The 17,834-nt window shown below is 31.6% G+C and overlaps 1 protein-coding gene across 2 annotated transcripts in view; it reads left to right on the forward strand.

Annotated features, from left to right (window-relative positions):
* Positions 1-14,804, forward strand: part of LOC142334159 (ras-related protein Ral-a-like) — an 87,150-nt gene extending 72,346 nt beyond the window's left edge. For both annotated transcript variants that reach the window (XM_075381953.1, XM_075381954.1), the window contains exons 5-8: positions 6,586-6,707; positions 11,361-11,447; positions 12,143-12,317; positions 14,379-14,804. In XM_075381953.1, coding sequence (XP_075238068.1) covers positions 6,586-6,707; positions 11,361-11,447; positions 12,143-12,317; positions 14,379-14,495 — 501 coding nt within the window. In that variant the 3' untranslated portion in view covers positions 14,496-14,804. The remainder of the gene's footprint in view (positions 1-6,585; positions 6,708-11,360; positions 11,448-12,142; positions 12,318-14,378) is intronic.
* Positions 14,805-17,834: the final 3,030 nt, after the last annotated feature.

Genomic DNA, 17,834 nt, shown 5'->3' on the forward strand with positions numbered 1-17,834 from the left:
TTCTTATATTTTCTACGTTCATCCATCAGCTGCAATATATCATCTACCAGTTCTCTTTATTCCGCCTAAGTTTGCTTCTGCTGATTTAAGAATTTCTTTTTTAACATTCTCCCATTCTTCTTCTACATTTTCTACGTTATCTTTTTTACTCATACCTCTTGCGATGTCCTCCTCAAAAATCTTCTTTACCTCCTCTTCCTCAAGCTTCTTTAAATTCCATCGATTCATCTGACACCTTGTCTTCAGGTTTTTAAACCCCAATCTACCTTTCATTATTACCAAATTATGGTCGCTATCACTGTCTGCTCCAGGGTAAGTTTTGCAGTCAACAAGTTGATTTCTAAATCTTTGCTTAACCATGAATAATCTATCTGATACCTTGCAGTATCGCCTGGCTTTTTCCAAGTGTATATTCTTCTAAAATGATTTTTAAATTGGGTGTTGGCAATTACTAAATTATACTTCGTGCAAAACTCTATAAGTCAGTCCCCTCTTTCATTCGTTTTGCCCAGCCCGTATTCACCCACTATATTACCTTCCTTGCCTTTTCCAATGCTTGCATTCCAATCTCCAACTATTATTAAATTTTCATCTCCTTTTATGTGTTTAATTGCTTCATCAATCTCTTCATATACACACTCTACCTCATCATCATCATGGGCGCTTGTAGGCATATAGACGTTAACAATCGTTGTCGGTTTAGGTTTTGATTTTATCCTTATTACATTGAGGGTTGTAAGGTTCAGTTAACCCTGCATTCTTCCGCAGTTTATTTTATTAACTCTCAAGAAAAATCTATGATTAAAAAATGTTGTGGCACATTCTCATAAAGTCTTTGCCATGATCCTGCCTCTGTTCTGCCTACTTGATGCCAGTTAATAATAACATAAAATCAATGAATTCTAGATGAAAAGTTCGAATTTTAAGTGACAAAGCCTAGTGACAATATCATAACAATTTTTTTTTTTTTGTAACTTATTTAATGGAAAATTATAAGCAGAAGAAGCCATTTGGCATTCTCAGAGGTTAGACGTGGGAAAGGAGCACCTGATAATGTGGGAGTATATCTGGGTATAAGCAATTTTTCATGCAGTGCAACTTTACAAACTTCAATTGCCCTAAAGGTTGTCATCAGGAAGGGTACCGGCCATAAAATCCTGCCAAATTGCTTCTTCATAACCCAAAAGACAGGATGAAAAGAAAAAAAATGGAAATAAGAGTGCATATTTTTCATTGTTTTATTGTTCCAGACTCTTTTCAGTATATTAAAACACAATGCTGTACATCATGATAAAAATTGAGTATTTTGGTCTCAAACATCTATTGTGGAGAGGGAAGCAAGTTGGAAATTTTCATTATTAAAATACAGCGTTTAGAACTATATTTCAGTCATTTCACAATGCAACGAACAACATGTGAAACGACCGTAATTTGTTTGCAGTTATTTTTTTCTTTATCTGTAAAAAGTCTTTTTTTTAATTAACTGTTTATTATTAGGTTAAATTAAAGTTGTTTTTTTTTTTTTTTTGTTTTTGAACTCTAGTGAAATTAATATTGAATCAATCCAGTTATTTGTCAAGAAATTAATTATTTTATTTTGTCTGTATTCACAGCTTAGATCTTGTTATTTCTTTAATTTAATAATCTAACTATTATCAACGTATCTTTAGTGTAGGGGACCAATACCTTGCTTTGTCTGCCAATACTTATTAAAAAATCATGATGTTGGTACCACCATGTAAACTCAGTCAGATACGATAATACAGCAACCTGGAGGGCTATATTAAATCTGCAATTTGGAACACCCCAAAACCTCAAGGTAGGTATGTTAGTAGACAACAGTATGTTGTGCAGGTAGTTGGAAATCAATGTCATGTTACAATTTACTAGATGGTTAAAACTGTATGGTTAAACTAGATGGTTTATCATGTTTTACACATGATAAAGTACAGTTTACCAGGCAACTGTGTGGATAATCATGTTAATCTTACGCATAGATATTCAGATGGATCATCAAACTAGTAAAGGTAACCCGTGAAGATGGAAAACAAGTCTGAACTGTTATAAATAAACAGAGGTAAGACTGAAGCAGTCCAACCTCTGTTTGTAAAATGATGAACACAGTATCAAAGTACGAGAAGATACACAAAATCATTTTGCAACAGAGAACGATTATAGATGATTGCAAATATTGATCAAACTTTAGTGAAATATTGGACAATACCTGTGTTCAGACATGAAATCAAGTAATGATTTCTTCTTTATTTAAAATTATTATTTTATCACTTATTATATCTTACACCTATCACTTAATTTTGTTACATTGTAATACTGGTCTAATTAATTAAGTTTTACTGTGATTTCTCTTAATATATCCAGGTAAATGTTGGAACAATTTTTTTTGTATCTGTGGAATATCATATCTCTTTCTTTTTTCTGTTTAGCCTCCCAAACCACCGTAAGGTATTACTTCAGAGGATATTTATGAGTGTAAATGAAGTGTAGTCTTGTAAGTCTCAAGTTAAACATTCCTGAGATGTGTGGTTAATTGAAATCCATGTAAAGTAATTCCCTTTACTAGGATTTGAATCTTAGAACTCTCAACTTTGAAATCAGCTGATTTGCAATGACGAGTTCATAGAGTATCATATATATCCATCCTGTATGTGATCTATATAATATGTTATGTAATGATTACAATAAAAGAATTATTTTAGTTGACAACTACATTAAAGAACTTGTGTAATAAAATATTTAGTCGATGTTAATGGATACATACCCATACTTATAGATAAAATGTTATATAAAAAAACACATTTAACATGAAATATTTAATGTTATATATAGATTGGTTGTAAAGTAACTATTTTAAATTCCTAATAGTTTTATATTTAATAATATATTATAATGAAACAGTTTTGTTCTGTTTCTTAGAACTTACTTGGGTAGAAATAGAACAGTACCTGTTTATCGGAGAATATGCTCAACAATGCTTTATATCACTTCAGCTAATGCAGTCAGCCTTCCACTATGAAGTGTATTTAATATGAGTTCACCAATGGTAGCTGGACCACTCATCAAATATTGCTGTATTTGATCCTAAGAATATTACAAACTGCCATGTAAAGCCAATATGATCTGTAGAACAATCATATTGGCTTGATGCCAACCCTCTACATCCAGGTTGTGAGGTTTTATAAAAGGTGTGGGCTTTACTTGAACCTGAAGTCATACCCTGCAAAATTTTCTTAAGGAAGTGGATGTAGAAGTTTTATTACATTTTTAATTCTTAGTCGAGTGTTGATATAAATTTGATGCATTCTGATCAATATTCCACTGCAGAGTTCATGCTGAAATGCTTTGTAAACATTCTCAAAACTTACAGTCATGAGAAATGCTGGTGCTGATGTTATGTATTAATAAAATAGGTGATCTCTTATATTGTAAACATCTCTTATATTATAGCAAATTAAAATATGGAGGTAATTTACAACCTTTCTGTATACCGATAAAACTTCATAAAGATTTTTTGTGTGTAACTTTCAAAACTACACACAAACAAAAAGATTTACATTATAAGACAAATCAATAAAACACTGTTGATCAAACAACCCATAAACCCATGAGTATAAAATTAAATTACAGTACCTGTAGTTAATATTACATGGACAGACTGAGTGTATATTTTCAAAATACAAGGGACATGCACAAAAAACATTACTTCATATAAATGAAGTAATATATATTACTTAAATATATATATATAGATATATTTAAAACAGGTGTCCTAGACCTCCCCCGTCCTCCTTTTCTAAAATTGAAGGAAGTGATTTTTCTGGAAGTTAATTTTTTTAAATGGGACACATTTGCACCTCGAATTTGGATTCTAGAGACAATGATACATAAGTCTTGTCAGAAACATTTTTCCTTAAAGTGGAATCTAACCTCTAAATAACATTTTCTTTTTCCTGTTTAGCCTCTGGTAACTACCGTTTAGATAATACTTCAGAGGATGAATGAGAATGATATTCAAACTTTACCTAGTCCTGAATTCCTTTCAAAAACTCTTTTAAGCACCAAAAACTTTTTAATGTTTACAAAACATATTTAATGTTTTTACATTAAATTTACAAAACTTTTTAATGTTTTCTATGCAAACACTATAAATAAATAGGATGTATCATTAAGCTCACCCGGGAATTTTAATGAATAGTAGTGAACATATAAAGTTAAAATTTTATGTTTAATAATTATAATCGATATGATAAACTACCTGTTTTTTCTTTAATTATCAGAACATATTTATTAAGTGAAATAGAATATGGAATTTAGAATCGGAATTCAAAAAATATATCTTGTATGAAAATTTTAAAAATTTACATGCTTCAATTTTGGTCCCTCCTCTTATGAAATTTTTTACTAAAATTTATCTTCAGTCCATTTTTATCACAAAAGATTGTCACTGTAAGTTGAGTTAGGGATATCCATAAAAAATTTCAGTGAAGGTTCTATAATATTTCATAATTGTACTATTGTTCACAATTATATTATTGTTGAATTATATTATATTGAATGGACATGTATCAAAATATTAAGCCGAGTCTAATCACATGAGTATACAAGTTATGTGAGAAAAATAATGAGATTGGTAACACTGCGAGCAATCTGGCAACACTGTGTCTACCGGTCTGTGCTAGACTGGTTTGTTCATCCCTTTCACATGCTCAGTACGAGTTTCAACTCCGTTCAGCCAACACATTATCTTTGACAGCACCATCAGTAAAGTTGTGTTTTTGTTGTGTTACAAAACGGAGCATCGGATTTTAGAGCAACATTGTGCAATCAAGTTTTTTGTTAAACTTGGGGAATCCACGAGTTTGACCTTTGAAAAGTTGAAACAGACCTATGGGAACATTGCTTATCAAGAGCATAACTTTTCCGCTGGCACAAATCATTTTTGGAAGGCTTAGAACACGTTGAAGGATCAATCTTGCTCAGGGAGACCTTCAGCTTCAAAATCTGACGAAAACATTGAGCGTGTGAGATCAGACCGTCGTTTAACAATAAAAATGATAAGTGAACGGTTAAATTTAAACACTTTCCCCGTACATCAAATTTTGACAGACGATTTGGACATGCGAAAGGTTTGTGCAAAATTGGTGCTGAAAAATCTCACAACAGAACAGAAGGACAATCGAAGAAACGTGTGTGTTGATCTTCTTGAGAGGATTGACAATGACCAAGAATTCTTCAATCGTGTAATCACAGGTGATGATTACTGGATATTTGAGTACGATCCTGAAACAAAGCGAAGAGTGGCACACTCTGTCATCTCCTCGACCAAAAAAAATGCCTAATGAGCAAATCAAACATTAAAACCGTGCTGATTTGCTTTTTTCACAGTAGGGGTGTCGTGCATAAAGAATTTCTCCTCCTGGACAAACTGTCAACCTAATGTTTTACAAAGTTGTCCTTGTAAGGCTCGGGAAAAGAGTGATTCATGTGAGACCAGACATTGCATACAAGTGGATGCTTCATCATGACACGCCCCATGTCACACGGCCATTTCCATCAGGGAAGTTTTGACCTCAAAACGCATTCCCACGGTTCCTCAATCCCCCTATTCACCTGATTTGAGTTCTTGTGACTTTTTCCTTTTCCCGAAATTGAAACATGTCTTAAAAGGATGTCATTTTGGAACTCTGAAGAACATTCAAAAGACTGTTACCGACCAGTTATAAGCCTTACCGGTTGAAGCCTTCCACCACTACTACCAGGAGTGGGAACAACGACTCCACCAGCATAAAGCTGCCCAAGGAACTACTTTGAAGGGGATAATATTATTGTTTGAAAAAAATAAAAACTTTGTGGTAAGTAAAAAGTCAGTCTGATTACTTTTATCATACACCTCGTATATTATAAGTTAATTATAATTGTTTTCTAATTTTTTTATTGCAGTTATATATGTTAATCTTCCATAAATTAGTACGTTTCATTCTTATTTTATTTATGTCATAATACCGGCCCAGGGATTGGGGATTGAACTCAGTACCTTTTTTATTTTATCTATACAGTCTACAAATTATCAACATTTGTTTTACGCACTAAACATTATTCTACAATTACATCAACAAATAACAGAAACAAAAAAGAAATAGACACTTAAAAATTTATGAAACATTAATTCTAACAAAACTTTTAAGTTAGGCGGGTGCTGGGTCCACCAGCCAGAGCACTTAAAGCTTGGCGAGGTGTGGCTGGAAGGTAGTGTCCGTGCCCAGCAGCTCTCTTGATGGGCTGACCGGGCCTGCTGCTGTGGTGGGGATGTTGGCATCTGCCAGGAGGTTCCACATTGCACCGGCCAGGGAACTTTTTCCTTAACAGATTTGTAAATGTATTGCATTCAGTTGTGCATAAAAAATTAATTTTTTTTTATTTTATTAAATCATTTATTATTACTTTGAAAACTAATTTATAAAACGTATGCTGTATGCTAATATAATTGTATCAATAAATTTAATTATACAGTTTAATGTATAAATAATTTTATTCTTTTTAATAATTAATAAATTTTGTGTTTAATAGTTTGTTGAAGATTATGAACCCACAAAAGCTGATTCGTACAGAAAGAAAGTTGTATTGGATGGAGAAGAAGTTCAAATCGATATATTAGATACAGCAGGGCAAGAAGATTATGCTGCGATCAGGTTAGCATTGAATTACTGCAATGAACGTAAAAACTTTATTTCAAGTTGTATGTAATTTAAAAAATATTTTTTTTTTAATGCCATTTGGTTCACTTGTAAGTACAACGTAATTTACGAGATTATACAGACAGTAACTAGATTGTAGTTATTATTTGTAATAATAAATAAATAAATGAATGGATGGATGAATGGACAATACAGTGTCCATAAAGTCTATCCATGATTACAAACATTTATTACAAAAAAACTATTAACAGTTAACAGCTGTATGGTTTGTGAAAGAAAGAAAAATTATCAAGTTTTTTTTTACCACGTCAGTAAACTTCACATGTGCACCTTTTGTTGCTTGTCCAACAGATAATCAATTTCACACCATGTGTTGGTCAGCATTTCTTCGGTAACACTAGCAACAGCTTCAGTTATTCTTCATCTCAGTGTGTCCAGATCTGGTGCAGGTGTTGCATAGACCTCAGACCTTAACATAACCTCAGAGGAAAAAGTCTAAGGGAGTTATGTCTGCTGATCATGGTGGCCAGAGAGTGGGACCGTTGTGCCCAACCCATCTGTCAGGAAATGATTCATTCAGAAATCTCAAACTGGTAAACCTCAATGTGGTGGTGCACCATACAGCTGGAAAACCACCCTTGGTTGAGTCAGTTAGTTGAGGTATAGCTTATAGGTGTTGCAGCATATCCAGGTAAATGTTAGCTGTTATTGATTGCTTAATGAAAGAGAAGGGCCCAGTGATTCTATTGTACGTTAAACTGCACCACACATTCACTTAAGGGGAATATCTCATTTTTTCCCCGGTAAAGTATGGATTTTCTGAACCCCATATTTTCACATTATGCTGTTACTTCTCAGAGATATGGAAAGTGGCCTCGTCTGGAAAACACACGTTGCAGGTGCTCATTGTTGTTATCAATCCGTTGCAAAATCTTGGTCACAAAGGCGGCACAAAATCTACAGCCGTAATCTGGTTATAGATGTTACAGTATCTGAACTTTATATGCGTACAACCTTAGTTTCTTTGTAAAATTTTGTGCACTGTTGACCGGGGAATCCCTAGTTCATGAGATGCATGATGAGTATTTGGAAGGGCTATGTAAAAATGCTTGTTGCACAACCTCTACCTTCTCTTCATTAACAGATGGCTGCCTTGTTCACAGAAGGTCGACTGCACTTCCATTCTCCTTAAACTTTGCATACCATGTAACAATACTCTTGCTATCAGGTGCTGGTCGTCTGTACTCCCTTCTAAAATTTCACTGCGCAGTAATCTGTGATACCACAACACACATTGCGCTTTCTCGTGGATTGACGCAATTTTACAAAAAAATTGATCACATTGCCCTTTACTCTGCTTCTACCTGCAACAAACCAGTATTTATAATTTTTTCTTTCTTTTGTCACAACCGCACAGATGTAACTCTAATAGTTTTTGTGTAATCATTGTTTTTATAAGTTCATTTGATATTCAAACCAAAGAAAAAATTTATATACAGTAAAATTCCTGTAACTTGAATACCTATAACTCAAAAGTTTCTACAACTCAAAATTTATTCTAATTCCCAGCCGTATTGTACTATGTTATTCAGAAATATAATTCCTTCTTCAGCAGAAATCCTATAAGTCGAAGTAAAAAATTTGATTAGTTTATTACTAAAAATAAAATAAAAAAATACTATGCGATAAAAAAAAAAGGATCAATTAACATACAGTCAAAAGGGAAGCGAAATCTTATACATCAGGCATCAGTATTCATTGAAACTCGTTTATTGTAAGAAGTGTTGGTCAGGTGTCTTTATAGCTGTCTCAACTCGTATGCATAGTTTTCATACGTTTGTTTAGGTTTTTTGCTACTGTAAACAAGGGTGTTCTTATTTTTTCCTTACCTTGCAAGATTTTTTTAATTTACATATAAAATTGTTATCAATCATTATATTGTGGCTTGGAAAAGCTTATGATTATTATTTGTTCTATTTGTTGTCCTTCCAAAATCTATAAAAAATACCCGTGGAATGTAAATCTTAACTGTCCCATTAAGATGGGGTTCAGATGGACTTTCATGAACTCTGTTAGCTAGTTCAGAGGGAAACAGTGTAGGACATTCAAGATGTCCGGGCCTACAACGAAGGCAAAGACTGAGTTAATAAATTACTGATTTAAATGTCTACGGGCATTTACATAGGTGGCATCCCAATGAGGCCAGGCTTATTACTATGAGATGTAAAAAGTCAGAGGACAATAGACGACACCTGTTAAAGCCCATCAGGGCTAGGAACGGGGAAAGTTGGCGACCGGAATGTCACTACAGGGTTGGGATGCCCCATTAAAATGGAGAAAATGTCCTTGTTTAAAGTTTTAAATAATTATATTGGCTTTCGTTTTCATCTGGAAACTGAAACTGTAAAATGCATCCTGAATGAATAAGTAACAAAAATCTATTTTTCTTTGAGAGGAAGCAGCCTACTGATAAATATATCTCAAAAATTACTATCTGATGAATTTCCACATAAACAGAATACCAGCAATTTAATTTGTGTAAAAAAAAAAAATACAAATACAAAATACAAATTGAATTAACATAGCCCTTTTCAAGTTAACTTTTTCTTTAAAAGCATTTTTCTTTAACCTTTCTTTTAATTTTGCCATACCACAAAATTAAAAGAAAAATACATAGATATATAGTACACAGTAAACAGGTACACAGATATGGTTGCTGCAAAAATATATAAGTCGACTATTTGTATGAGGTCATTCAAATACAAACCGAAATTTGTTTACATAGCTGTTTTTATATTAGATAAAATTACAAATAAATTACTGTACTTTTCTATATAATTTCTTCAACAGAAATACATTTTTCCACTGGGTAGGTAGCTTCCTGATTCATCTATCAAAAAAAAAAAAAGATAAGCTGCCCCAACAACTAGTTGTGCACATAACGCTTGATTGCAGTATTGTCTTTGAATATTTCCTCTCCTAAAGCCCATTTCAGGAAACCAAACATATGGAAATCATACAGTGACAAGTTGGAACTCTACGGTGAGTGTTTAAGATTTCAATGAAATTTAGCAAGTTTATTGCAAATCTGAGTTGCTGTCTGCGGCTGTATATTGTCATGGAGAAGGAGGCCTTGTGAATTAGTTGCCAATATCATTTGTTGTGATAAGCAGCTCTGATGTCATCCAATCACTGGAAGAAGTATGCCGCATTTACTGCCATTCTTTCATCTAGGAATTCAATTAGCAACAACATTTTGAGTCCCAAAAGACAGTTTCCAGAACTTCTCCAGCTGACAAGCGTTTTTGACTTTGATCAGTGCATCCTGCCCACTTTTTTGACAAATGGTCTGAATGTTGCCATCATTGACGCTGGTATGCAGATGATGTTTGGGATTTTCATTCTCCACTGCATCACAGCCACTTAAAATTTTTTAACCCAATCAAACACTTCTCTGAACTGTGCCTGGAGTCTATTCAGAAATTTTCAGAGGAATTGACATCTTCATTTGTAAGAAATCTGTTAAACCATTTGTGACCTTGTGGCTTCTGAGTTACTTTGACGAAGGAGAGGCATTTTTGGACTATATTGTGACCTGCAATGAAATGTGGGTTCACTACATCCCGGAAAACAAAAAACAGTATGGATTTGGGAAAAAAGTCAAAAACGCTTGTTAGCCGGAAAAGTTCTGGAAACTGTCTTTTGGGACTCAACAGATTTGTTGAATCTGTAAGAATTCTTTTATAATTTGTTATGCAATGGATGATGGTATCTCCTGCTCAGACATTCTGCTACGATGTGGAAACATGATCTACAGGTGTGGCTGGGCAGTTGCTCCCCTCCACACATATCCAGTTAATTACCTGCAGCATCCCACTATATTCACTGCTGTTCCTCAGTCCATGTGGCAAAATTCCGGTTTATATTTGAATGACCCTCATAAATTTGTGGTTAATAAAATTTTGTATTTAATCACTGATATATGAGAACAGTTTGCAGTTGGAAGAGTATGATTTTGTGTATTTTTTTAATTATATGAACTATATGTTATGTCTTGATTAAAAACTGTGATTTAATCTACGATCTAGAATACTACTATTTTAAAAATTACACAGTAAAATGTATAATTTAACACATTTTACTGTGTTAAAATTACACAGTATTAGAGTTTACTGCTCATCTAATAATGCGATTATCTGGATATTTTAGGATTAAATCTTTGAGTTCAATAAACACTTCGGTAAAAGATTCATTTTGATCTGCCAAATTATTCTGAGAGTTTACTGAATGTCTGAGTAAATACATTTATTCAAATCTACGTGCACATATTTTGATTTAAGTACAGATAAAATAATAATATTAGAAAACTTCATTTTTAAGTCAATTAAAAAATTATTTATTTTTTAGTCTATATGGCAAGTAAATCCTTTTAACTTGCATCCCATACAGTCATATGTCATACCTAAGATATTTTATTAAACATGCTCAGTTTTAGTGAAAACATTATTTGTTTTGAGGGAGGTGAAGTGATGCAGATTTATTTATTTTTATTAAAAAAGAATGTTGTATTTCATTGTTTATTGTTATTTCTTTTTTTAATTAAAATTTTCCTGCAGTTTGTAACTGCGTGATGTTTTTGTGTTTTAGGGATAATTATTTTCGCAGCGGTGAAGGTTTCCTGTGTGTGTTTTCAATTACAGAAGATGAAAGTTTTCAAGCGACACAAGATTTCAGGTAAGAATTTTATTTGATTTTGATTTATCATTTTCATGGGAAAATTAATATATACTGAGTATTCTACTAATTCAATTCAGGTGAATCCAGACCATTCAGTCTCCAAGTTTTGAAACCTGAGTAAGGTTCTCCATCAAAAATTAAGAGGGACATCTTTCAGGAAACATGGGTGGGCCTCTAGATAAGGTTGAAGTTTAGAAAAATACATCTGTATGAATTGGTAGATTACTTCGTCGCTCATCCACTAGATAAAGTATGGTAAGCGATACCAAAAATGTATTTCTACTTGTATAAAGGTGGAACAGTGTGTGTAACTACATGCTTTTTTGCATTAAGCATCGTACTTCTATAATGCTATGATGTTAAATTGTAGCCAATGTGTTTTAACCGATGGTAGAGAACGATGTGGATGCTTGTATACAGATTCAAATTCCTTTCTCCATACTGAAAACGTAATATGCTTAATTTATAACAGTATACCACTGTACCTTTTAAATGCACACCGCATTTGAAAAGTACAGAATTCTTATAGCAATTATCCGTCTAGAATTTTTTTTTTTGTATTAGTAATTGAAATTTAATGTAATTATATGATTTAAAATCAGTTTGTATGATGGATTGTATATGTTGATAAATGTGTTAAAATATTTATTTTGAATGAATTAATTTTCAGTTGAATTTTAATTTCATTTCAGGGAACAAATATTGCGTGTAAAAAATGATGAAAGTATACCATTTTTGTTAGTCGGTAATAAAGGTGATTTAGATGAAAAACGAAAAGTTACATTGGCCGATGCACAAAGTCGTGCTCAACAGTGGGGTGTACCTTATGTCGAAACATCAGCTAAAACAAGAGAGAATGTTGATAAGGTTAGTTTTTTTTTATGTGTAATTTTAGATAGATAAGAAGCTGTAATGAATCCATCAAATTATAATAAACAGAAATACAGTAAACCATTTTTATTTGAATTTAACTTTGCAAGGTTACATCTGGATTATCAGAAATCTGGATAACTAGAAAATGAAAAAAAAAACTTTTTTTACAGGGTGGTCATATCATTCTAATGTTTAATAAAAGTATGAAAATATAAAAAAGTAAATGTATTTCAATAAAATTAAAAAAATACTTGGAAACAGATACAATGTAATAAAAAACAGATACAGTATTTCATTACAAAAATCTAACAAGTAGAAATCTTTAAATAAAAAAATAAGAATTTATAAAAATTGTCTTAAGAGAAATTAAAATTTACTTCCCTACTGTTTTTATAAAAAGTCATTAAAAAAACTTATTTAAAAAAAAAATGAGGAAAACTTATTAATAAAAGAATTATTCAAATTTTGCTGATCGTCTTATTATACGTCAGCATTAAAATAATGAATATAGAAAACAATTTTAAAATAAATAATAAAATACAAGGTCTGTTAAAAAATGAACGAGAATTTCTGAATTATGCACACTTATCTTGTCAGTTAAGTTGATCTTTTTTCTGTGTGTTATAGTAATGTCAGCGGATATACTTGTTAATTTTCAGCCAGCTGCAATGTGTTGTCTGAAGAGTGAAATAACAAGATATACTTACTGTGTTGGGTGATTTTTTTTGTATAGCAAATTTTGAATCAGAAATTTTGTGTTCAAAACGGAATTAAGTGCAACAAAGATAAAATTTTAAAGGCCTTTGGCAATGAATTTATCACTTGTAAAAATGCTTTCAGAAAGTCTGAGAAGATATCAAAGTTAATATGAAGTCTGGGGCATCCTAGCACATCAATCATTGATGAAAATGTTAGAGTTTGTGCTTGCTAATCACAGAATTGCCATTGGAGAGGTTGCTGAAGAAATAAGAATTTGATATGGGTCATGTGAAGCAATTTTTACTAATGTTTTGAAGATGAAGTGGGTGGCAGCCAAATTTGTTTCAAAACTGCTAAATTTTCAGTAAAAACAGCATTGCATAATCATCGCTGAACAAATGTTTACTACATCACTGATGACCCAGACATCCTCAAACACATCATAACTGGTGAAAAAAGGCTCTATTACATGACACCAGGAGATCGCATAACACCAATTTTACATGTGAGTAATAGTCGTTCATGAATCGTGAGGATTTTTAGCATTCCATGTTCGACAGGTTTGGCTGTTAATGTAGCCATCCAAATTAAAACTGTTTCTTGTCGCTGAAATAAACACGATCCAAAATTTCAATATCGTCATCAACAAGAGAACGAAACTGGCAACAATACTGTAAACATTTTCTGTGGTCTACTTCTTTCAGTTCTTGAACGACACTGATGCAATAAGCATGTGATTGTAGTTTTTTACCGGCCCTGAAAGTTGTAGTTAGTGAAAACCCATCCTGTGAAGAGATAACTTTCTGAATTATTTTCTGGGTGAGCAAGTCAAATATGTTTTTTCACATCCTCCAGAACTGTTAACAGTGACGGTTGACCTGTGCTTTTCCAATCGTGTTAATTCCTAGTCTCACGAAATTTATTAATCATATGCACTATTGTTGACTTATTAGGAACTGAAGAATTGGGAAATTTTGTCCGAAACTTGTCTTTTCTTCATAAGATTTACACGCACAATAAACACACATTCGTCCTTGGAAAATGCCATAGTTGACAAAATAGAGACAAATTTATACCGGTGTAGCACTAGCGCATAAGAAAAACATTTCAACCGTTACAAACTGCTAACCTTGTGTGTAATGTTGCCAACTGACATGTAGGGAGAAATAAAATTTACCTATGCGTGACTTCTACCTTCTTAATCTTAGGGTTGTGTACTTTTTGAAAAACCCATTACTTTTGCACCTCCTTGTATGGGTTTAATCTGACTATATCAAAATGATTCTTACTATGTGCTTGTACCCCTTTTCCTTTTATTTGTGAGATAATGTTTTGTTTTTTTTATTTTTTTTTCAGGTATTTTTTGATCTAATGAGAGAAATAAGATCAAGAAAAATGGAAGATAATAGAATGAGTAACAGTAGAGGAAAAGATAAAAGCAAAAGAAAGAAATTAAAGTGTGCTATTTTGTAAATAGAAAAAAAACAAATTTTTTTTTGAAACTGAAGAATAAAAATAAGGATTAAGTATGGACTTATTTGCTAATGTTTATAATTTATATATTATTATTACACACATAAAAAAAAATATATTATAATTTTCAGTGAAACAAAATAATTATTAACAAATTATTATTATTATTCTTATTATATATCTGCTGGGTATTTATTTATTTTTAAAAATTTTAATTTTACAGTGCGCGCTTGTATTATTGTCTCATTTTAGAATTAAATTATTACATTAGTTAAGTATATAATTATATAAATTTTTTTATTTAATTTATTTTTGTTTTGGTTCTTTTTTTACGTGATTATGCTTGATGGTATGTATGATATTTAATTAAGAAATTGTCTGTCGAAGGAAAAAAAGTTTTATATTATAAATAATGTATATACAGTATAAATTGAGTTGTGTACGAACAACTTATTCTAATAAAATTAATCGTATTATAAAACTGCTGTTTGTAATAAAAAAAAAAAAAAGATTTTTATTATGCGCTTTATAAGGAAAACTCTAAAAACCAAACTGAATTTTACTGTTCTTTAAGTCGCTTCAGTAAAAAAAATTGTTTTTCTTTTTAATTTGCTAGTATGTATATATGTAGGTTGCCCTTATGTACTGTAAACCCTTTTTACCTATAATTTAAATCTCCCCACACACTCTCTCTCTCTCATTGATCAATTCTAAATACTCTAAGGAGTATTTAGAGTTGATCAATTAAGGAAGATTTTTTTTTTACCTTAACGGAATCAAGGTTTTTTTATCCAGATTTCATAAATCGTGAAATTTTATTAAAAATCTTAGGTTTTATAATAGATTATTTTGTCGCTAAACAACTTGAAATTGTAGTTTTAAATAAAGTAATAAAAAACAAAAGCAAATGTTCTTATTGAATTCTGTATTTTTTTAATGTAATGCAAAATTTTTTTGACTTTGGCACAAAACAATTAGTGTAAATTTCAGTTTATAATATGCTTTACTATATAAATAAAATTTACTTCCTTTTGAAGGTTGTTTTGGAGAATTTTAGTAAGAGTTGGTTTTTAAGTTAAATTATTAATAATATTAATTAAGTTAAATTATTTGTAATGATATTGCTGATAAGTTTTAGGCTTACACCATAAAGGGCTTTGGCAGCTCTCTGAAGTAAATTTATATGAGTATAACAAACTTAGAGTATTAGATAAGAGATTATATATACTTGAGTCCATTTTAAGGAGATATTGTGCCAATTACTCCCTTTATATCTGTCAATCTGTTTTATTCTTCTTTAAATTAAAAAAAAATTTGCTTGTCACTGCCATTTTGTTTTATTTTACAAATCTACTGATAACGAGTCACAAGAAGAGCTGTGAACATACTGGAGTAGCAGCCAAACAAAAAATATAACAAAATATATGCACTACTATTAACATTGGCTTGACATACCTCAATCTAGTGTATGAAAATGGTTCACGTGAATGTTTCATTATTTTACTACCTTCTGTCATCATTATTATTTTCCACACCACCACCTGGTCTTAAAATAAATTCATCAGTTGCATTCTTCATTACTCCATCTTTTCCTGGTAATCACTTTTTATTTTTTCTACATGACTGAAATAAAACCGACCCGATTTTCTTTAGACATAGTTGTTATTCCTCCCTAAAGAAATTACTGTAATTTTATCATAATTAATTGTTAGCTGATTGAATGTAATATTTTAATTTAGCCTGATATAATCTATTGTTTTGAGGTCACAGGTATATGTAGAAAGGAGCACTAGTCTACGACCAATTGTGGTCGTAAACATTTATAGATGCAAAATGTTCTTACTTTCTGTTTTTATTTTTTCAATTAAATTATATAATGGGTATTTTTTCCATTAACCACCTTTTAAAATTAATACTGTATGTTTGAATTTCCAACAGTGGTGGCCCATTCTTTAAATATTAATTTCCTTTTGTTTATGAATCCTTATCCTTAGATATTAGGTGTGATCGATTTAATCACTTTGCCGACAGATTTTGAAATTGAAGATAAAATATTGTACAGTTTTCTGATTTTAAATTTTTTGTAAGTACCTAAATCTCATATTTACAACATCATATAAAAAGTTTTCTTTAGATTTGCATGTCATCTATAAAAAAGCTGTTTTTTTTTTTTCAAATTTTTTTGTTTAAAACCGATTCCATTTTGTAATACCAGTAAGGAATTCTTGTAGGTAAGAACAATTTTCTGTCTTTTTTTGTCTTCAGTCGTTTGACTGGTTTGATGTAGCTCTCCAAGCTTCCCTATCTAGTGCTAGTAGTTTCATTTTGGTATACCATGCATCCTACATCGCTAACAAATTGTTTTCTGTATTCCAAACATTGCCTGCCTGCAAAATTTTTCCCATCTACCTGTCCCTCCAACATAAAAGTGACTATTCCAGGATGCCGTTAGATGTGGCCTGTAAGTGTGTCTTTTTTTAGCTAGATTTTCCAAATCCTTCATCAATTTGCCACAAATTCTCTTCATTTGTCACTTTATCATCCAACTGTTCAGCATTCTCCTAGTGCCGCATTTCAAAAACTTCTAATTTTTTTCTTCTTAGGTACTGCAATCGTTGATTTTTCACTTCCATATAAAGCTACGTGCCAAACATATGCTTTCAAAAATGTTTTCCTGATGTTTAAATTAATTTTTGATGTAAACAAATTATATTTCTTATTGAAAGCTCGTTTTGCCTGTGCTATTCGGCATTTTATGTCGCTCCTGCTTTGGCCATCTTTAGTAATTACACGTCCCAAATAAAAACTTCTGTCTCCATAATCTTTTCTCGTCCTGTTTTTATACTCAGTGGTCTACCTACTTTATTTCTACTACATTTCATTACTTTTGTTTTGTTCTTTTTTATTTTCACGCGGTAGTTCTTGCATATGACTTTACCTATGGCATTCATGTTTTTTCTGTCTTAAATAAAAATTACTTATTATTTCTTTCATTTCATATCTATCAAAGCCATATTTATTATTATGCTTTTACGGCCAACATGGGACCACTTAAGTCAATTTTAGTTGGATCTTTTCTGAGAAAAGCGTGTTATTTTACTCTTTCGAGCTGCCCAGTATTTCTTCATCCGTTCAGATCTTGCTTTCTTTTCTTCATCCGTAAACACCCTCTTCGTTGTATTTTGTCGTTTGCCTGTCTCAAAGCCATATATTATAGCATTTTTATGCTTTGAGAATTTTCTGTTTTTCCCTGATGTCAATAGAATTTTATGTTTATTGTACAGAGGATTCTTTTACTATAAATTTGATTGTTGATATTGAAATGTTACAGTAATTTAA

The sequence above is a fragment of the Lycorma delicatula genome, chromosome 13 (genome assembly GCF_047948215.1).
Source record: "Lycorma delicatula isolate Av1 chromosome 13, ASM4794821v1, whole genome shotgun sequence".
Classification (NCBI taxonomy): domain Eukaryota; kingdom Metazoa; phylum Arthropoda; class Insecta; order Hemiptera; family Fulgoridae; genus Lycorma; species Lycorma delicatula.